Below are 22797 nucleotides of genomic sequence, written 5' to 3' on the forward strand. Positions count from 1 at the left end.
TTAATTTTGGCCGGGTCATCTATCAGCTGCTCCACTTCCTAAACCCTAATCTCTCCTGGTAAGGTGCCCGGCCGGCTCCAGTCATACTGTTACATTACATTACATGTCACTTGTTAGACGCTTTTATCCAAAGCGACTGACATACATTCAATACTGTGGGCCAGTACTGCTCCAAGGACACAGTGGAATGTTGACTGCAGTGGGATTCGAACCAGTGCCCCTGTGATCCAAAGATCAGCGCACTAACCACTGAGCCACAACCCCGGATGGATTAGGAAACAGAGCTCCTAAACGCACCTACATTTAAATATGTTTTAGGTTATGGCGGTGGATGTGTTTCTGTAGTTACCTGTGTGCAGTGAATATGAAAGGCTCTCTCTGAGGATGCAAGTGTCCCAGCTTCATTCCCTGTAGGGTTAAAAAGAAAAAAATATTTGTAATGTGAGATCTTATTTTGAGACATGATATTACACTGGGAATTTCCCTTAGCTCAGCACTCAGAGAGTTTGACAAAGTCAGAGAAAAGTGACCTTTATTCAGATATAATCACACAAGGCTGCTGAGAAAAAAGTATTTCAGGTATTGAGGGACAGGAAACAGATTTTTCTGCAGGAAAAATTCATTCATAAACAAAATCTATTAGCTAACTATTTGATTTTAGTTAAGTAAAATGGCATATACAGTACGAAAACTATTTAAGTTTAATGATGAGAATCACAGTTGAAAAAAACAGAAACTTAATAATATTTTAACTTACAAAAAAAACCAAATAAAAATATATAAAATGGAGGTGGGGTTGAGAAAAGTTATGAAAAGGTTGCTAATGGTTGCAGCTCTTAATAAAATAAGACAAAGTCAAATGTGCGACAACCTCGGGTAGGAAAAAGAGAAAATAAATAGATACAAATAAATAATTAAATAAAAAAATAAAAAGGCAGTGGGAGTAAAGTGAGAGACAAACTCCGTGTAATAAAGAAAAAACAAGAAAATTAATTAATTTGAAATTAATTGTAAAGAAAAGGACGGGCGGTTTTGAGACAAGTGATGAAAATGCTGGTAATGGTTTCAGCTCTTACAAAAATAAGCAAAAATATTAACAAAAATATTAATAAAAAAATAAATAAGGAGGGTTATGTATTCCAACACATGCAATTCCTTAAAGGCCATACAGCCTTTTTTCTTACTCACCCTCTGAAGCGGTCAGATAATCGATCGGTCAACAGACTGACGCCATTTTTGTTTGTATTCCAGATGCATTTACTCTTCCCCCTGTGAAGAAAGCCACAAAATAAATAAAAACAAACACACACTTTGTCTCCTGTGGACGTGAGAAAGCTCTGTAGTGTTGCCTGAATATATTCCATTATCTGACTCATTTATGATAACTGGAGGATGAAACCTGCACAAGCCTGCCCCCCTGTGTTCAGAGAGGGAACTGCAGCCCCCTGTGTTCAGAGAGGGTACTGCAGCTCCCCTGTGTTCAGAGAGAGAGAGAGAGTAATGCAGCCCCCTGTGTTCAGAGAAGGGTACTACAGCCACCCTGTGTTCAGAGAGAGTACTGCAGCCCCCTGTGTTCAGATAGGGTACTGCAGCTCCCCTGTGTTCAGAGAAGGGTACTACAGCCACCCTGTGTTCAGAGAGAGTACTGCAGCCCCCTGTGTTCAGATAGGGTACTACAGCGCCCCTGTGTTCAGAGAGAGAACTGCAGCCCCCCTGTGTTCAGAGAGGGAACTGCAGCCCCCCTTTGGTCAGAGAGAGTACTGCAGCCCCCTGTGTTCAGAGAGAGTACTGCAGCCCCCCTTTGGTCAGAGAGAGTACTGCAGCCCCCTGTGTTCAGAGAGAGTACTGCAGCCCCCTGTGTTCAGAGAGGGAACTGCAGCCCCCTGTGTTCAGAGAGAGTACTGCAGCCCCCTGTGTTCAGAGAGAGTACTGCAGCCCCCTTTCGGTCATAGAGAGTACTGCAGCCCCCTGTGTTCAGAGAGAGTACTGCAGTCCCCCTTCGGTCAGAGAGGGTACCGCAGCCCCCTGTGTTCAGAGAGGGAACTGCAGCCCCCTGTGTTCAGAGAGGGAACTGCAGCAACCCCCTGTGTTCAGAGACGGTACTGCAGCTGGAGGGTTTGTTTACATCAGAAATAAAAAGTGCGTATGATAGAAACCTCTGGATGGAAGCAGCTGAGGCAGAAACCTCTCAGCAGGTGTACGCACAACTACATAAATATCATTACAAACATGATATTATACTTTTTAAACAAAAACTCACACAAAGGAACACATTTCTGCCTCAGAAAAAGGGGAAAACATACATTTACCTTCAGGAACATATGCAGCAAAATGGTGAATAGTGCATAACATATCTTTACATATCTTATTATTTAAATACAGTAAGCTGAGGAGGAAATGGAACAACATGACACAGCATGACACACAACAAGTGCAAGGTGTTCCCATATGGCGTCTAAGCATAAATGTAAACCAAAAATGAACATAAGGCTTTTTGTCTACCGAATATTATATATTGATCATGTACTCCTGTTAGTAATCCCAATTTCTGGTGACTGTGGCTGCAAGGTAGAGGTAGAAAAAGCAGCAATAACACACTCAGTTTAAAGTAATATCTCTCTTTGTACACTTTGACATTAAGGGATAAAATACTTAGTTATAATAATAATACAAACTGACTTTAGCCATACACAATAACAACACGCAACACATGCATTAAATCAACATGCAGCAGCACATGGATGCAAAGACTACTCACTGCTGAGGAAAAGTGAAGTGCGCAACATCCTCCTGCAGAACACACACACACACACACACACACACACACACACACACACACACACACACACACACACACACACACACACACACACACACACACACACACACACACACACACACACACACACACACACACACACACACACACACACACACACACACACACACACACACACACACACACCTCTTCTTCCTCCTGTTCGGCTGCTCTGCACTCTCTCTGACTCCGGCAAAATGATCCATAACCCCCCCCCCTGATGTATAAGGAAACAGCTGAGAGAGGAAGCTTATTTCCGGGTAACGTTGGAAACAACGCTGGAAACTGCGCAGTACATCGCAATAACCAAATCACGCTCATGCGTAATCCTCAGTGGCCTTTAAAGAAGAGTCAAGCTCGAAAAGCAGTTAAAAAATATTAATAATACAAATGAATCAGCCCACGTTGCTACTTCCTATAATATAATACACATTAAAAGGTGGTATATTTGAGAGCATGCATGTAAATAAACTCCTCTTTTTTTACCGACAGGCTCCCGGTTTCTGTCTCTGCTCCCTCACCGTTTCTTCTCCGTTAATGTCATATTTATTAAGATTAAATCCACGGTTTTAATTCACTTTATGGGAATATAAAAAAAGCCATAACACGACCATCGACATTTTCACAGCAACACAAACAAGCCCCGCCCACTGGCCCACACACCCCCGCTTCCTGATTGGACGACGCTCGGAAAGGCGTCAGTAGGGTCACGTGGTTTTGACAGGGTTACAAACATGCGCGGAGAGGAAGGCGGGACAAGAGGATGCCCTGCTCTCTACATCCGGTTTGGGGGAGTACAACAAAAGGGTTATACAATTAAAGAGATTTGCTAAATTAGATTGTTGCTTAATATTTACTGCTGGCTTTAAAATAGATATTACAAAATTATAAAATAATATATACAAAAATAAAACACATTTATTTATTGTTGTTTATATTTTCTATGTGTATTTTCTTTTTTTTAAATTATATTATCTAAACCTGTTTTCTTTTGATTAATCTTAGTTTTCTTAACTTTGTATATTATTATTGTTATTATTATGTATTGCTTCTGTGAATCTGTCATGCGTCTAAGCTGTATGACATTGATTTGACTAAAATCAGATCATGAGAATAATAATATCAACATTAGTTCAAATATTATTTGTATTACTTTTCCAATATCATTGCCATTATTTTCTATATGATTTCTATATGTGTAATATTACTTTTCTATAGGCCTATCAGTTTTCTTGGGATATCTAACCCTACTAAGTACATTAAATCAAGTACTTTGGAGAAACAAGTTTAATACTCTAAAAACAAAGACTTTGTTTATTTGAAATCAGATGAAAACAAACTGTCACGTGCCCTGCCGTGTTATCTATGATTACTACGCTTTTCATTCATAATTTCAGCGGGAGGGAGGGGGAGTGGTGCTGAGGAACAGCAGCGTGCGGGTTGACAGGTGTCTTTGTTGACATTCCCCTTATTGTGTCTTAGGTTCAAGTTAGACAACTAATGTCTGGGTTAGTGTTCATGACTTCATGTTTATGTCATCTTAATATTTAATCTCAATACACACACATTTTCCGTGCTTTCCAATAGTTTTGAATAGTTTTATTCCACTGTAAAATAACCTGTTCAATATAAACATGCCACTTGTACAAATTAAATAACATTTCTGTGAACTGATATTTGTTTAGTGATCTATAGAGGATGTTCCCTGAAAGATTGTAAAATGTCAATGAAGATGTCAGACTTGGTATATTTGTTAATAATTACATACAATACATGGAATGTGTGTGTGTGTGTTTGTGTGTGTGTGTGTGTTTGTGTGTGTGTGTGTGTGTGTGTGTGTGTGTGTGTGTGTGTGTGTGTGTTCCAAGTGAATCTTCGGCCCCCTGGTGGCCAGTACATAAATGCTCTAAAGTCATTAAAATAAACTTTACTTTTACCAAATGATTGAACACATTAATGCATCAAGAATTATAACACAATCATTTAAAATGTATGTTGCTTAAATGGAACAAATCTGTTTAATGAGTACTTTCTCTTTTCAGAACTAGTACATACTAATTCTTTGGTACATGTTGAATGCTGGACTTTTGTAACTGAGTATGTTTACCCTAAAGCCACAGCAGGGGGCATCCTAACCCAACAATAACATCAGACGTCCCTCTTTCTAAAGTTGGATATATCAGTGTTTGCTGCTGTAGATCACATCCATAATACTACTGTAGGTTTTTTGTCCGTTTAAAACACATTTCAATTTATAGAGTACGTTTTTATTTTCTTGCAGATGCCACAGACTCATTTATTTGCAGAGGTGGAAGAAGTATTTACAGAAGCAAAAGTAGTAAAAGTACAGTGTGACCAGTAAAGGTATTTCATTCATAATGAAGTAAAATTACCAAAACAATAACAGCATTTGCAGATTTTGCAGAATGTGTTTACATGTTAAACCCAAGTTTAATTGTTTTTGTTGATTATATATATATATATATATATATATATATATATATATATATATATATATATATATATATATATATATTGTTTTAATAATCAGAATCTGAAAAGTAAGATAGATAGATACTTTATTGATCCCAATTTGGGACATTATTAGGAGCAGAAGTGTGTTAAGACATTCAAATACAATACTTTAAATACTTTAAAAAGTGGAAAAGAGAATTAACAATTAAAAATAATTGGTTACCTTGGCTGCTGATTGGCTAATGGTTACACAAGACAACAAATCGTTATGACATCATTAAGTGGCCAAAATCTGATCAGCTCATTTTCAGACAGGTTTTTATAGAAATGGATCAAAAAGAGAGAGAATCTTTGTTCCTGAAACTTTCAGAGTCTCTTTCCACAGAGGGGACACATGTTGATGTAGAAGAGACATGAAGAAGAGGGGACACATGTTGACGTAGAAGAGACATGAAGAAGAGGGGACACATGTTGATGTAGAAGAGACATGGAGAAGAGGGGACACATGTTGATGTAGAAGAGACATGAAGAAGAGGGGACACATGTTGATGTAGAAGAGACATGGAGAAGAGGGGACACATGTTGATGTGGAAGAGACATGAAGAAGAGGGGACACATGTTGATGTGGAAGAGACATGAAGAAGAGGGGACACATGTTGATGTAGAAGAGACATGGAGAAGAGGGGACACATGTTGATGTAGAAGAGACATGAAGAAGAGGGGACACATGTTGATGTAGAAGAGACATGAAGAAGAGGGGACACATGCTGATGTAGAAGAGACATGAAGAATTGGGGACACATGTTGATGTAGAAGAGACATGGAGAAGAGGGGACACATGTTGATGTAGAAGAGACATGGAGAAGAGGGGACACATGTTGATGTAGAAGAGACATTGAGAAGAGGGGACACATGTTGATGTAGAAGAGACATGAAGAAGAGGGGACACATGTTGATGTAGAAGAGACATGAAGAAGAGGGGACACATGTTGATGTAGAAGAGACATGAAGAAGAGGGGACACATGTTGATGTAGAAGAGACATGATGAAGTGGGTTTTGCATAATAGGGGACCTTTAAATGATTGCACAGCCCGTGTTGTCCTCAGTTTACTGCAGGGTGTGATGAGTTGCTGGAAAAAGAGACAATGCTTTCCAGATTGTTTCCCTGCACAGATGTTGGGAAGAGACAACGACAGCAAAGAGAAATGTGCAGGAAACAGACCGGATATCACTTCAACTTTCCGTTGTTTACTGCCATTTAGGCGTCCATGGAAACACAATATTACATCTGCAATTTCATCGTGCAACCATTGGTAGCTTTTATAATTCATCACAGCTTCTGCTAACAGTCATACAAAATGTCCACCGGCGGTCCTTTACACACAGCTGTCAGTCGCTCCCCATCGTTACTCCCTTACTGTGGATCCCAGCTTTGAATAGTACATTTCCCATGATGCATGTTTGCGTACATTGCATTTCTCCCCGGTCGGTCGTCATGCATTTTTGGATATTTGAGAGAGTGGGTGCAAAAGAACTCAAAACACTTCCATGCTGCCAAAAACACAAAATCGTTTCATCGAGTTCAAGCGGAGGACAAACTCGACTGTATTTGTTCGTTTATGAATCAGTGAGTGGACTTAGTGCCGTGTTATTGAAACCATGTTAGATTAAAGGTTCCTCAGTCAGCATGTTTTAACTGACATCTCAGATATTTATCCTCATCTGACCCTCCTGCTTTGTTGAATGACAGAATGAGATTAAATTCTCTTCTGCATTTCATTCAAGTGTTTTGTTTACTCTGCTCCACAATAAGTGTTTACAGATTTATGAATGAACTTCCTCTCCTCTCGAGCATGCAGCCAATTCTCCATTAGGCGCTTTCACACCGGAGTACTTTTCCCGTTTAGTTCCGATAGTCCCTGGAATTTTGCGTTCACACCAAAAAGAGAACTTAGTTCAGAGAAATGTTACCCCCTTTTCAGTCCCTGCTAGAGAGGTGGGACTATCCTGGTGAGAAAAAAGTACCAAGTTCTGATTGGCTGGGCGAATTGCAAATCACGCCCCGTAGAACTCTGAAAAGTTTTGTGAAGCCGCCATTGTATTTGCTGGCATTAGCATTATTAGCATTAGCATTAGCCCCGCGCATCAACCGAGAGAGACTAACTTATGGCAACACAAAATAAAACATGGGAGCGGTGGAGTGATGAGGAGGTGTCGACGTTCTGGCGATTTACTCGGAAGGCTTCTACTGGGGACTTCCGGCCGGGGACTTCGGGTGGCAGTATACGCCGTGAAGTGGTTTGCGGCCTGCCAGTAAACCCAAAGATGAAGAAGAAGAAGAAGTGACGTCAGCGGCTTCATTTGCATAATCTTCCCTCAGGGAACTTATTCCGGTGTGAACGCGATCGGCTCCATGGGGGGCACTAAGTGCTGGGAACTAAGTACGGCAAAGTACTCGGTGTGAAAGCGGCCTCTAACTGAGGATCCTGCAACCGTCCTGCACCGTTATATTATATTATAGTTTGTTATATGATATTATATCATACTGAAAGTGTGATGTGATGTTGATGCAGAGAAGACATGAAAAAGTGGATTTTATATAATAGGTCCCCTTTAATATAACACTCATTAAATATAATGTGTTTTCAGGAAACATGTTGATCTTAGTGTCTCAGCTCCAGAGGTCATGTTGTGTTTTCACAGTTTTCCAGTCGGTATCAGTGGCGTTCAGAGAGGAAGGAAGCCGCTTCACAAATTCCCTATTCTATAGCTGTGTCCCAATTCAGCGGCCGCATCCTCCTGAGGATGCATTCGGAGACCGCATACGTCACTTCCGCCAAACGAAGGCTGTCCCAATTTTTTAAAAAAACAAGACTCCTCCGAATGCGGCCCGCAAATGCAGCCTTCTTTCCCCAGATTTAGAGGATACATCTGATGTACACTCCGCGGTGTACCATATCCCCAGGGCCGCCTTAATGCACGGGCTGACCTGGGCTGAAGCCCAGGGGCCTACGGAGATCGGGGGCCTATCATGAGCCAATTAAAAAATAAATCTTTTTTAAAAAAAATTCTTTTTTTTTTATTTCGGGTGTTTTTTGTTTTTTTTAAATAAACAAATTCTTGGCTTTCAGAATAGGAAACTTTCATTTCCAAAATCACACGATAAATACATTTTTGAATCTTGTAAAGGGAAGACGACAGCTCTCCCTCGCCACTCTGCTGTTCCACAGCGCCGCCCCCCTCCCTCCACTGAAATTATTATTGTAAGACGTAGAGTAATGATAGATAACACAGCAAGGTCCGTAACAGTTTGTTTTCATCTGATTTTAAAAAAACAAAGTCTTGGCTTTCAGAATATTAAACTTGTTTCGGCAAATTCAGATGATAAATACAACTTTGAAGCTTGTAACGGCATAATTACAAGCGGAGAACGGAGTAACTTGACGTCACAGCAGGCATAACAACAGCCGATGTTTCTCGTGAGGGTTTTCCCCGGGAAACAAACACAATACACACAAACGCAAATATACACAAACACACACACACGTCAGAATGAGAATATGTTTCACATGTGACTTATTCAAATTGCGAGTGATGCGAGTTTCGAGACAAGCAGCTATTACAAAAAATGCCGACGCTTACAGGTTATTTTAAACCTGTAGGCCAGGATGAGGAGGAAGGACAGATGAGTTCTGTACCGAGCGGTAGCGGTGCCGGCCGCGGGGCCTCGGAGACAAGTAGGCCGTCTGGTTCTGATAGCGATGGAGTAGCGGGAGAGGAAAAACAGACAGGAGGGACATTATCTGTTGGAGGAGATGGAGAGGACGACGAGGACTTGCTACGTGGAGGGGAGCCAACGGCAACCGGACAAATACATGAGGGAGGCCCGATACGTCACTCATATGGAGGAGAGGACCAGGCGCGTGTAGAGCAGAGTGGAGAAGTGCGATCACAGAGCCTGCCGAGGCTATAAATGACTTTGATTTGTTGTTTAAATAGGGGGCCTACAAAAACTATCAGCCCCAGGGCCTGATGGCAGGTTAAGGCGGGCTTGCATATCCCAGGATGCAACGGTTGACGGTGACGACTGAGTTAAAAAAAAATATATGGCTTGTAACGTCCCATCAACGGCTACAACGGTTTCAGCTGGATTCGTTTTTAAATGTACTCACCCAAATAGTAAACGACATGAAAGAAAAGTAAACCTATTTAATTTGTGTATTTAAATATACGGGCAATTGGAGATGTCTTCTTTATATTACATACATAAAATAATATGAAGTGAAAATATTTCTAAACCCTGTGTGGTTTTCATATTGTTGGGATTCATTATAAAGCTACTTTATTTATTTAACTGCTTTTGTTATACAAATCTTACTGCAACAATTTTGACCAAGCTGGGTCCTCCGCGGACTGCGAGGCTGGAGGACCCAGCCTCTGAATTGGGACACAGCATATATGTCCTTGAGCAGGAAACCAACGAAGAAGAGAAACAGAATGAGGAGTTTAAAATGGTTTAAATTGATGCTAATACAGTCTGCTGGCGTTCACCTTCACCTGAACTTCATCAGGTTTAATTCCCCTCCCCTCCCTCCTGACCTGACCCCATTTATCCCCCCCTCCTCTATCCCTCTCCCTATATTATTTTACCATCAGTTTAGGAGGGCGTGCTTTGGCATTGAGGAGGAAACATTACGTATTTGGCAGCTTTTAGGGGGGAGCCTCCCCACAATAAAAACAACCAGCTGCTTCATAATCCAGATTCCTCTGCAGTGACACAGGGAGGGGGGGGGGGGGGGGGGGAGCAATGGATTACATTTAACAACATTACATAATCAGGATTCAACTAAAAAGTTACTGTATTCGCTTGCGGTTACATTTCTAAACATTGGGGATTACTTGGTAACATTTGGGAAAACAACTATGAGAGATAATTCAGAGGAGAAGATTTGGAGTGATGCATTATGGGATTACAGTGGATGGAAAACACAAACAGAATTTGCACAAAATACATATTTTGTTTAGCGTCAGAAAAAATTGTTTACATTTCTTAGCACCACAACACAGTGGAGTTTAATAGAGTTTTAACACAAAGCAGAGGCGGGCGAAGTACTCAGATGATTTGCACATGTGGAAATACTATAAAATACTTCATTCAAGTAATTAAAGGGAAGCTGTGGAGGAGAAGATATTAGGTAATGGACAGTGGGGTTGCAGGGGTCGATGGGTGGAAATAAAAAGGGTTAATTCACAAAAAAACACTTACTTACTAATCGAGCCAGTTAAACCAGGGGAGTGTATTGTAATTCTTTTGATAGAAATCTGTTCCAGTGAAGAACGTCCAGAGGCCTTGTTGTGATTGGTGCTTTTGTTTTTTCCACACGGTGAATTCCATGTCTCTTAATTATTTTGGGGTATACTTTTGAGATGCATATCAGACAAACTGAGCAGCTCTGCAGGGCACCACTGTGTTACGGTCAAGTGAAACAAAGGGTTATTTTGTGGCTGATTGGATTGAAGCTGGACAGACCGTAGAGCATCAGTGGTGGAAAGTAACTGAGTACATTTACGCTTGTATTGTTTTTGACATAATTGTACTTTACTGTCTCAACTACGCTTTCAGACGCAGTTTTGTACTTTTTAACTCATTATTACTTTTATTTAACACTCATAGTTACTACCTCCCCACCCTGGTGACAACATGGCCTCTCTGCAGCTCGATGGCCTTGAAGCAAATATTTTCCTCAGGGTTTGGAGGAGACGAGGATCCACATGGGACTTGATCTCGTGATGAGAGGAGGGTGTGAAGTCCCAGTCAGTGTATGGTGACAGGAAGTGGATTTAAGCGTGTATATGAACATGATGATGGGTGGTGTCCTGCGTCTCTTGAACAGAGACAGCTGCGGGATGTTTTCGCTGCCACACCCTCACTGTGAAAAAGAAAACAGTGACGTGAGGTCATTACTACAGCTGATGTAAACCAGCTGTGAGGCCTGACGGGCTGCATGGCCTTTAAATGCAGAGTGAATGTGGTTAAAGAGTCCTCTCCTGATGATGTTCAGGTGTATATCAGTATGTAGTGTCTCTACTTTAAAGAGTCCTCTCCTGCTGATGTTCAGGTGTATATCAGTATGTAGTGTCTCTACTTTAAAGAGTCCTCTCCTGCTGATGTTCAGGTGTATATCAGTATGTAGTACCTCTACTTTAAAGAGTCCTCTCCTGATGATGTTCAGGTGTATATCAGTATGTAGTGTCTCTACTTTAAAGAGTCCTCTCCTGCTGATGTTCAGGTGTATATCAGTATGTAGTGTCTCTACTTTAAAGAGTCCTCTCCTGCTGATGTTCAGGTGTATATCAGTATGTAGTGTATCTACTTTAAAGAGTCCTCTCCTGCTAATGTTCAGGTGTATATCAGTATGTAGTGTATCTACTTTAAAGAGTCCTCTCCTGCTGATGCTCAGGTGTATATCAGTATGTAGTGTCTCTACTTTAAAGAGTCCTCTCCTCCTGATGTTCAGGTGTATATCAGTATGTAGTGTCTCTACTTTAAAGAGTCCTCTCCTCCTGATGTTCAGGTGTATATCAGTATGTAGTGTCTCTACTTTAAAGAGTCCTCTCCTGCTGATGTTCAGGTGTATATCAGTATGTAGTGTATCTACTTTAAAGAGTCCTCTCCTGCTAATGTTCAGGTGTATATCAGTATGTAGTGTATCTTCTTTAAAGAGTCCTCTCCTGCTGATGCTCAGGTGTATATCAGTATGTAGTGTCTCTACTTTAAAGAGTCCTCTCCTGCTGATGTTCAGGTGTATATCAGTATGTAGTGTCTCTACTTTAAAGAGTCCTCGCCTGCTGATGTTCAGGTGTATATCAGTATGTAGTGTCTCTAATTTAAAGAGTCCTCTCCTGCTGATGTTCAGGTTCATATCAGTATGTAGTGTCTCTACTTTAAAGAGTCCTCTCCTGCTGATGTTCAGGTGTATATCAGTATGTAGTGTCTCTACTTTAAAGAGTCCTCTCCTGCTGATGTTCAGATGTATATCAGTATGTAGTGTCTCTACTTTAAAGAGTCCTCTCCTGCTGATGTTCAGGAGTATATCAGTATGTAGTGTCTCTACTTTAAAGAGTCCTCTCCTGCTGATGTTCAGGTGTATATCAGCATGTAGTGTCTCTACTTTAAAGAGTCCTCTCCTGCTGATGCTCAGATGTATATCATTATGTAGTGTCTCTAATTTAAAGAGTCCTCTCCTGCTGATGTTCAGGTGTATATCAGCATGTAGTGTCTCTACTTTAAAGAGTCCTCTCCTGCTGATGCTCAGGTGTATATCAGTATGTAGTGTCTCTACTTTAAAGAGTCCTCTCCTGCTGATGTTCAGGTGTATATCAGCATGTAGTGTCTCTACTTTAAAGAGTCCTCTCCTGCTGATGCTCAGATGTATATCATTATGTAGTGTCTCTAATTTAAAGAGTCCTCTCCTGCTGATGTTCAGGTGTATATCATTATGTAGTGTCTCTACTTTAAAGAGTCCTCTCTTGCTGATGTTCAGGTGTATATCAGTATGTAGTGTCTCTACTTTAAAGAGTCCTCTCCTGCTGATGTTCAGGTGTATATCAGCATGTAGTGTCTCTACTTTAAAGAGTCCTCTCCTGCTGATGCTCAGGTGTATATCAGTATGTAGTGTCTCTACTTTAAAGAGTCCTCTCCTGCTGATGCTCAGGTGTATATCTGTATTTAGTGTCACAGAAAATCGAAATGTTTTCAAAATATAATAAACTCTGACACATACCTGTTTGAGAAAAAATATTCAATATATGTTCCTCTGATCTTATCTAATTCAAATTGTTTGCTTTCTTTAAATTCAAAAATTGACATTTTCCATATATGAGGTCATACATTTGAAAAAGTTTAGTACAGGTAATCTTTTTCAAATGTATGTAGAAGAAAAAAATCTCCATTACAAGTCAAAGTACTGCATTGAGTATAGTACTTAACAAACTAAGGTACAACGAATCAAGTTCGATTACAAGGTGTGACACATATTTGGGTGACGTTTTATACTTTGTGCTTCATAAACTGTCAAACAGGGACCAAAGTAGCACCGTTTACACAAAAAAATGAGTCTGAAAACATGACGATTCATAAAAAGTTATTCATCTTTTATTTGTTCATGTTTATTCCAATTTAAAACTACAGGCTGCTAGTAAAAAAAGTAATATTGGAATGTTAGCAATGAAAAAGTTAACAAATTAGAATTTATTCATAAGAACACTTTTCTGCAGTCTGATCAAGTTTTATAAAAATGTGCCAAATATTTTAATACACAACATAAGACATGACATCAGAAACTTTGGCACCTTAAAAGTGTTGGTACACAACTTAAAAAAAACAAGACAGAAACTATACACACTGCTCAATAGAGTACAAACAGTAAAAAGAGAGTATACAAAATATTACACGGCTTATTTGAATACTGGACTGCGATTGGTCAATTTGAACATTCCGTTGCTGCTTGGAAAAACAGACCGTTGCTAAGGAGAACAGACCGTTGCTAAGGAGGCTCAAGGGACTGTGTGGAGTCATATTAATCCACAGAAAGTAGTCCGGTCAGCTGTGGATAAACAAATATGAGTTTCCTCCATCAGAACACACGTGGAATAGTTTTAAATATATATTTTTTCTTGGCAGACGCGATACGATCAATTTAAATAAAAAAAAACATTTTTGCATCAATGTTGTGAGTCCATTCGTTGGTGTATTTATCACGTGGCCGTGTAATAAGCGGGATAATGTGCAGCGACAAGCGTCATTAATGAAGAAAGACAAGGAGATCACGACTTAAAGAACTTATTTTACAAAGTTTACACTGGCTAATGTCACACTCATTCGTTCACTCGATTACAACACCACACGTATAATACAGTAAAGCAAGGGAAGCCTCTATGCACGTACGGGTGAACATGCACGGTAACACACATGCAGGATTTAAAGCACACATTCACACACTTTCAATAACTCCATGTGGATTTCTCTCTGAGTTTGTAAACAGATTTCAAGGCAGCGTGGTTTGTCTCCTCTCCGTCTGTCATGGCTGCAGAGGAGCAGATGTTTACTGTGGAGGGTTTGTGGGTAAATGTTGGATTATGAGACAGAAAGCCACACGTGGATAAAAACATGCAGACTTAAGAGTCGCTGAGGCTTTTGTTGGTGCGTTTTTTGACATTCTTTGGTCATTTTGAGACTTTTTTGGTCACTTGGAAGTTGTTTTGTTGCTTTTTGTATTTTTTTTCTGTCTCTGCTGTTGAGTAGCTGTTATTTTTACAAATTGGTCGAATTAGCTTGAATCCAAAGCGACCTAAAATAATCCTTTTCACTAATTGGTCTCTTTATATAAATCCTCTCTAGTAGTCAGGATGTATCTGTTTGAACCTCATATCTTTTTTTTTCTATTCTCTTCATATTTGTGGTTGTTTTGTTCCTCTTCGAGTGTTTTTTTATTCATTTTGTGTCTCTTTTTATGTTATTTTGTCCCCACGTTGGTTGTCTCCCTTTTTAAAGTCTCTTTGTGTGTATGCAGATGTTTCTCCTCTCTCTTTATTTGCTTTGTGGCTCTTTTCAGTATTTCGGCCCCTGTAGTCCTTCAGTGATCCATGCATGCTGCAGGGTGTTGACATGCAGCCATCATGGGAACAGAGTGATGCTTCTCTCCACACCCACAATCCTCTTCTGCCTGCGTCAACAACCAGGGACTCAGCCTTCGTCATCATCTTCATCATCATCATCATCATCATCAGACTTCCTCCCCTGATGTTTACGAGGCTCACAGATGGAGGGGTGTGGATTCTGATGTAGGAAATAGTCCCTGATGTCCACGTTTGCTGTGGCGTGGTCAGAAAGTGAGTTTGTTTGTTTGTTTGCGCGTGTGTGTGTGTGTGTGTGTGTGTGTGTGTGTGTGTGTGTGTGTGTGTGTGTGTGTGTGTGTGTGTGTGTGTGTGTGTGTGTGTGTGTGTGTTGTTGTTTCACAGCTCGGTGTCTGCAGTCAGACAAAATATTACCCGGCTTAGTTGAATACTGGACTGCGATTGGTCAATTTCAACATTCCGTTGTTGTCCGGAAAAACAGACCGTTGCTAAGGTTAGTTTATTTGTAATAGCACATTTTAATACACATAGGCAATTCAAAGTGCTAAGGAACACAGTCCGTTGCTAAGGAGAACATATCGTTTCTAAGGACGCTCAAGGGACTGTGTGCAGTCAGATCAATCCACAGAAAGTAGTCCGGTCAGCTGTGGACTCCAGCTATGAGTTTCCTATCCACGATAAGATCAATTTAAATCAATCAAATAATTTCGTGTCATTTTGATGTCTACGTTTGTTGTGGTCAGAAAGTGAGTTTGAGTGTGTGTGTGTGTGTGTGTGTGTGTGTGTGTGTGTTTGTTTTTGTGTGTGTTTGTTTTTGTGTGTGTGTGTGTGTGTGTGTGTGTGTTGTTGTTTCACAGCTCGGTGTCTGCAGTCTTGGTGGTGGAGTGACCGTTGGTGGGTGGGGGGGGTTGGTCTGGCTTTTCGGCCTCGGGGGTTTCTCCGTTGATGCTGGGTTTCTCCGGGGTTTCCTGAGGGGGGTTCAGGGGCGCCTCGGAGGCCAGAGTGTTCCCCTGGTTCTCCTGATCTGCCGGGAACGCCTCCTCCGCCTGCAGAGACACAGAAACCATGCATCATGGGAGGGAAAGACACTTCAATACCTGGGGTCTGGATGTCTTTTCAAAAGCCACAGAACTTAAAAAGCAATTCTGACAACAATTTATTACCAGGGATTTACAGAATGTGCTTTCTTTTAAGAGTTTAAAGCTTCTTTTGAGGCTTTAAACTTTTGTTTTGTTTACATAATCCAGTTGCATATATTCCGTTAGTTTGATATTAAATGTAGGTTGATATTAAAGTAAAACAGCTGCTTATGGCTCCATGTTGAATCACTGATGAATAATAAGCAGAAAAAAGCTGTGAGCAGGGAGGGGTGTTTGGATAACGCTCTCTCTCTCTGTCTGTATTCTCTCTGAACGCTGGCCAGAAACTTTCCCTGATCAAAACGTTGGCAGTGTTTGATCCCAGAGGAAGGAAAGGGTTCTGTTTTGATTTCAGATGCAAGGAAACATAAACCGGACCGAGAAAAAAATCCATGCATACTGTTATTGAGTGTTTAACGTGACTGCAGAAACATGTGAAACACGCACAGGTCATTCTGTAAGGGCGCTCTCGTCAGTTTAAAAAAAAGCCACATATTCCAATATTGACTTTCAGTAGTTATCACGAACAATGTGCTGGAGCGCTAGCCAATAGAAGAGCGAGTGTTCCATAGTGATGTCACAAATGGCTCGAACAAAGCTTTAATGTTCATAAAGCTCTTGATTTGTCTCATACTGTCTGTGCTGCAGCACCTCTTTTCACCCTCTGTCTGAAACCATAGCCCAGTCTGCTCTGATTGGTTAGCTGGCCGGCTGGCAACAGCTTAGAGATGTCCCGCCCATTAGTCTATCACGTACTGTGATGGAAACTTCTGAAGCAATGGAGACTCAGAGAGACACGGGGAGAGCAGGAACTTTGATGGAAAACACTGATGGTTTATTTGGAGCTTCGGCCGTAGACTTCACAAGACATGTTCTGAAGATCTCTCCCCCAGACCCGTGTATTTAGCTCAGAGAGAATAATCAACATTGTCTATAACAAGAGAAAGCACTATAACCTCTATCAGCTGACACCAACAGGCAGGAACAGGGAGACAACACACTGAGAGCAGCCCGAGGTGCAGGACTGAGGTCAGTGAGGGCAGACTGATCAACTGGGTCAGAGGTATGGGACTAAGAAAATATCTCCCAACACGTACAATGTGTTGGAGCGCTAGCCAATAGCAGAGTGAGTGTTACGTAGTGATGTCTCACCAGCTTGACTCCCTTGCCGCTGGTCCTGCGGGGGCACTTCAGGTACCCCACAGTGATGGCGACGGCGGCGAGCAGACCGCTGACCAGGATCCCCACAAACACAGAGGACCCGGACGAGGAGGGGGTCTCCGTCTTTGTGACTCCCAGCTGCAGAGAAGAAGATTGTGGTCAGAAAAAATACATTATGTGATTAAATTCAAAACCATGCATCCATTATAAGACACTATTACACGGCTTTGTTGAATGCTCCATTCTGATTGGTCAATTTGGACATTCGAGAGGTCTTCACATTTTCGCTGGCAGACCGTTGCTAAGGAGAGCAGACTTTTACTACGGAGAGCAGACTGTTGCTAAGGAGAGCAGATTGTTACTAAGGAGAGCAGACTGTTACTAAGGAGAGCAGACTGTTGCTAAGGAGAGCAGACTGTGGCTAAGGAGAGCAGACTGTGGCTAAGGAGAGCAGACTGTTACTAAGGAGAGCAGACTGTTACTAAGGAGAGCAGACTGTTACTAAGGAGAGCAGACTGTGGCTAAGGAGAGCAGACTGTTGCTAAGGAGAGCAGACTGTGGCTAAGGAGAGCAGACTGTTACTAAGGAGAGCAGACTGTTACTAAGGAGAGCAGACTGTGGCTAAGGAGAGCCGACTGTGGCTAAGGAGAGCAGCCTGTTACTAAGGAGAGCAGACTGTGGCTAAGGAGAGCAGACTGTTGCTAAGGAGAGCAGACTGTGGCTAAGGAGAGCCGACTGTGGCTAAGGAGAGCAGCCTGTTAATAAGGAGAGCAGACCGTTGCTAAGGAGAGCAGACCAATGCTAAGGAGGATAAAGGGACTATGTACAGTCATATCAATCCGCAGAAAGAAGTCCGTTCGATTTAGCGTCAGCTGTGGACAACAAGCATTAGGTTTCCTCAATCAAAAAACACTTTTTGAATATTTAATTTTTATATTTGTGGAGAGCAAAAGACTTTGGATTCATGTAAAGAGAAGGAAAGAGGTGACACTATTACCTGATTCTGTAGAGTTATTAGGAACCGTAGATGAATTTAGTGAAATAAATCATGATTATCTTTCCTCTACTTGAACCTATATCACAAGACTATAACACCTGCCATCATCTCACCTTTTCTTTCAAGTGTTCGCTCTTCAGGACAGCGGCCAGCGTAGCCAGGTCAGCTGCAGGGAGGAGAATATCAGAAATATATATCAGTCCTTTATAAATAAGATCCATGTAAACCAGGGGTGTCCAAACTACGCCCATTTTGAAACGGCCCCCAGCTAATAAAACAAGTATAATTAAATATGGCCCACAAATGAAATTTGTGCTTGACATATTTCGTACTTCTGAAATATATATGTAAAAATATATTACACAGTATTCATGTGTTAATAAGTCCGCTTTTCAAATCAATTCAGTCAATTAAAGTTGGAAACATTTTCAAACAAATTTGAGTTGATAAAAAAAAGCTCAATAACTTATTTACATTACAAGCTTGAAATCTACCGTTCCTATTTCCTCTTTTTTAAAAGCAATCTGAGGCTTCTGTTTTAAGGAATGAGCTGTGATGTAGGCTGTTGTGTTTATTGAAGCCTTTTCAAGTATCAAGCATGCACCTACATTTGATTGATTTGCTAACTTATAACTTCACTGATAAGACGATAGACCTCTAGTGATCAGCCCAGACCATTTTCCTGTATGTGGCCCTCACTGAAAAAAGTTTGGACACCCCTGCTGTAAAGTGTGCATGTCTGTGTTGTGCATGTCTTCTCACCGTCGTCACTAGACACCAGCGCTGTGTTGCCCTCCTGGAAGATTTTGAGGTTACAGTTGTCTTTGCTGCACCAGCCTGCAGGGTTCTCCTGGATGATGCGCTTTGTTGTTTCCTGCAGAAAAAAATATTTTTAAAGTCAAAGAGAAATAAGCCAATATGTACATGCCGTGCTGCATCACAACAGCAGTCTGACAAATATGAGAATTAAAGCAGTGACATCGTGATTCTTACAGTGCAAACTAGAAAAATATGTATATGTATTTGAGCTGTGAACATGGTAGCCACAGTTAAAGGTAAGTTAGATTATCAGTTTTTCAAATGTCATTCAAAACGAAATTTAAGGCAAATTTTAAGTGTAAACCTTTCGCTGTAATTATCGAGACGAGACGCTAGTGTGAGAGGTGTTACGTTGAATATATACATGTAATAATAGATGTTCCAAATTGTTTTCAAAGTATAGCTTGTAAGTCCGGAAACAAAACTATTGTCAATAATAAATAAATAAATAAAATATCAGAATCCGAAATCGTTTATTAGTCCCACAGCCTAAAATTAATAAATTAATTAAATGCTTTTAACAGTTTCAAAATATCTGCTGAGACAATGTATGCATATATTTTGAAAATACACGACCTTCCTGATTTTTGCTTTGTAAGCATTTACTTGAAAAAGCCTGAACATTCCTGCACAGCTTCCTGCATTTTATCTCCTCTGCTTCATCACTGCAGCCAAAAATCCAATGTGTGTGTTTTCCTGAGTTTTCCCCCGTTGACCATCAGTGTACGTGTGAGTAATGGAGACGAAATGCAGATGGATGGAAAACTCTCTGACCACACCTTCTTCTTCTCTCCACCTTAACCCCCAACTATGACATCACTGCGTTACACAACTTTGCAACATGGGAACTCTCAGTGCTCTCAGAGGATTGCAAAAATCCTCCTTCCTCCGTCAGCAAGGAGGAGAAACACTCCTTTCTGCATCTGTGGGACCGTCACATGTTCCTTCAGGAATCCTGCATGATGTAGTGCCTCTACTTTAAAGAGTCCTCTCCTGCTGATGTTCAGGTGTATATCAGTATGTAGTGTCTCTACTTTAAAGAGTCCTCTCCTGCTGATGTTCAGGTTTATATCAGTATGTAGTGTCTCTACTTTAAAGAGTCCTCTCCTGATGATGTTCAGGTGTATATCAGTATGTAGTGTCTCTACTTTAAAGAGTCCTCTCCTGCTGATGTTCAGGTGTATATCAGTATGTAGTGTCTCTACTTTAAAGAGTCCTCTCCTGCTGATGTTCAGGTGTATATCAGTATGTAGTGTCTCTACTTTAAAGAGTTCTCTCCTGATGATGTTCAGGTGTATATCAGTATGTAGTGTCTCTACTTTAAAGAGTCCTCTCTTGCTGATGTTCAGGTGTATATCAGTATGTAGTGTCTCTACTTTAAAGAGTCCTCTCCTGCTGATGTTCAGGTGTATATCAGTATGTAGTGTCTCTACTTTAAAGAGTTCTCTCCTGCTGATGTTCAGGTGTATATCAGTATGTAGTGTCTCTACTTTAAAGAGTCCTCTCCTGCTGATGTTCAGGTGTATATCAGTATGTAGTGTCTCTACTTTAAAGAGTCCTCTCCTGCTGATGTTCAGGTGTATATCAGTATGTAGTGTCTCTACATGTCTCCATGCTTTAATGTTCAAAAAGCTCTTTATTTCTCTCATACTGCCTGTGCTTCAGCACCTCTTTTCACCCTCTGTCTGAAACCAGAGCCCAGTCTGCTCTGATTGGTTAACTGGTCGGCTCTGTTGTGATTGGTCAACCACTTAGGGAGGTCCCGCCCTAAGACCACGTATATCATGTGTTGGAGCTGGGATTTTATCCTTTGCGGACCATGTACATGCACTAAAACATATAACACACTAGAGTCGATGGAACACCACAAAAAGCAGAATGTAACACATAAAACGGTTTTCTGTAATATAAAACTCCAGATAAAGTCCCCACACCCTGGATGTCCCTCGTCTAAAGACCCCGGAGAGGAAACTCCTCTTTGTGTCCGGCCTGTCTGAAGATCTACGCCTGAGGAATGTGTCATATGTCTCAGTGCCATATTTCCTACTGTAGCTCTTTTAAAAAACACATTCAGCCTCCCCCTCTGAGTGGAGGAAGCCCCTTCCTCTGGACCCCAGTGTGTTTAGATAAAGCTTTATATGTATATATTCTATTTTTACAGTGACATTGTAGAGTGGGAGGTAAAGGAGATTGAACTGATACTCACACAATCGGGTGTTGACAAGGAGACCTTCACTGCGTTGCTCTCAGAAATGTCTTCTTTCCCGACACACGCCACACCCGGCTGTGGAGACACGAACAGGTTTAATACAAACGATGCCATATTCTTCAAAAATACACAACATTATAAAGCACCAAAACCTACACTGATGACAAAACGTAAGAAAATCAACAAACCAAAAAGAGACAACGATTATTTTGACATTTCAAGCAAACTTATCGTATTTGCCTTAACATGTTCTCCTGTTATGAGCAATAAACACATTACTTTTACGATGTATTATTGATATTACTGGCTGCTACTTCGATCCTTTTATCTGGTTACTTACTTCTTTATAGTGCTGCTACTCAAGTTCTACCATGAGGTGTCCATATTTCATTTTAATTTGATCAATGTGTGCTCGTCTCTTCATTATTTTTAGCCTTTTATCTGCACTGTCCCCTTTGCTGTCACACCGTAAAGGGATTTCTGATTCTACATTTCACAAACAAATACAGACACACAGCTTTCCTTCAAAACTAAATCTTCGGGGCGTGTCACATGACGCCATTGGGCCAATAAGGACTATTTCCAATGGACTAACTTCGGGAAAAATAGTTTTTTTTTGTTGTTGTATATCTTTCTATTATGAACACTTAAAAACGGGAATAAAAAAAAAGCAGATTTTATACCCAGAAGCTAAGCCATTTTGCTTCATGGAAATTGAAGTAGATTTATTAGACTTAGAAGTATGTAGGATAAACATATATTGAAAATGGTGTTTGTTGGAAGAATGTCTTCTTGTTGTCTTGTCTAAAAATAACTGTTTATTCCGTGCCATTAAAACAGATTTGTTCTCCTAAAGTTTATAAATGTTTCCGGGGCTTAACTAAATATCGCCGTGGTGCAGGAAACACATTTTTCCTGTGATTGCAGAATAGTTTTGGTTAGATGTGAAACTGTTTGAGTTGGTTTCCTTCCACGTGGAGTATTTGGACATGATGCTGCAGGGAAGTTACAATCCTTCTTATCCTCTGATTTATACAAGTTTCTAAAGACAGCGTGATTTATCCAAGTACTCTTTTTGACTAACTTTATTTAGATGGTTAATCAAATTAAGTACTTCAGCAGAGAGTGTTTATTAAAATAGTAAGTTAGATTTTGAAGACTTTTAATGACACTTTCCCAAGTTTGCATTAGCAGAGAAGGCAAAAGTCCACACATCCTTTACTCAAGTAGAAGTACAGATACTCGTGTTTAAAAATACTCTGGTGAAAGTAGAAGTACTGACTAACCTTCTTTACTCAAGTCAAAGTAAAGAGGCTTTGAAATGTACTTCAGTAAAAAGTACCCATAACTAGCAGCTGTTTTAAAGAGTACCTGACCTCCCTTTATATTAATAGATCAATAATGTCATTGTTAGCTAATGAATGTTTCCATGGTGACCAACGGCAACATGACAACGTTTTCATTGGTCCCTCTTCTTTAGAGAAGACCAGGAAATGATGGATACACGGATCGTGTTCAAATCAATAGGCACGCAATGACTCT

At 40.7% G+C, this 22797-nt stretch overlaps 1 protein-coding gene and 1 long non-coding RNA gene across 3 annotated transcripts in view; both read right to left on the reverse strand.

Annotated features, from left to right (window-relative positions):
- The window catches only part of LOC307037830, a 5700-nt gene extending 2243 nt beyond the window's left edge, over nt 1-3457 (reverse strand). The window contains exons 1-3 of the long non-coding RNA XR_013807792.1: nt 2759-3457; nt 1189-1269; nt 1-408 (exon numbers count right to left, since the gene is read on the reverse strand). The exon at nt 1-408 is cut by the window's left edge and continues 2243 nt beyond it. This is a non-coding gene — a long non-coding RNA (uncharacterized lncRNA). The remainder of the gene's footprint in view (nt 409-1188; nt 1270-2758) is intronic.
- Nucleotides 3458-13433: 9976 nt separating this feature from the next.
- cd34 (CD34 molecule) overlaps nt 13434-22797 on the reverse strand; it is a 29742-nt gene continuing 20378 nt past the window's right edge. The window contains exons 4-9 of one of the 2 annotated variants that reach the window (XM_079677683.1): nt 21253-21330; nt 18990-19101; nt 18341-18393; nt 17222-17368; nt 15760-15976; nt 13434-15729 (exon numbers count right to left, since the gene is read on the reverse strand). In XM_079677683.1, the coding sequence (XP_079533809.1) occupies nt 15782-15976; nt 17222-17368; nt 18341-18393; nt 18990-19101; nt 21253-21330 (585 nt within the window). In that variant the 3' untranslated portion in view covers nt 13434-15729; nt 15760-15781. Of the gene's footprint in view, nt 15977-17221; nt 17369-18340; nt 18394-18989; nt 19102-21252; nt 21331-22797 lie in introns of both variants that reach the window. The other variant, XM_079677682.1, reaches the window with a different exon arrangement.

Source organism: Notothenia rossii (genome assembly GCF_949606895.1).
Source record: "Notothenia rossii genome assembly, chromosome: 4".
Lineage (NCBI taxonomy): Eukaryota > Metazoa > Chordata > Actinopteri > Perciformes > Nototheniidae > Notothenia > Notothenia rossii.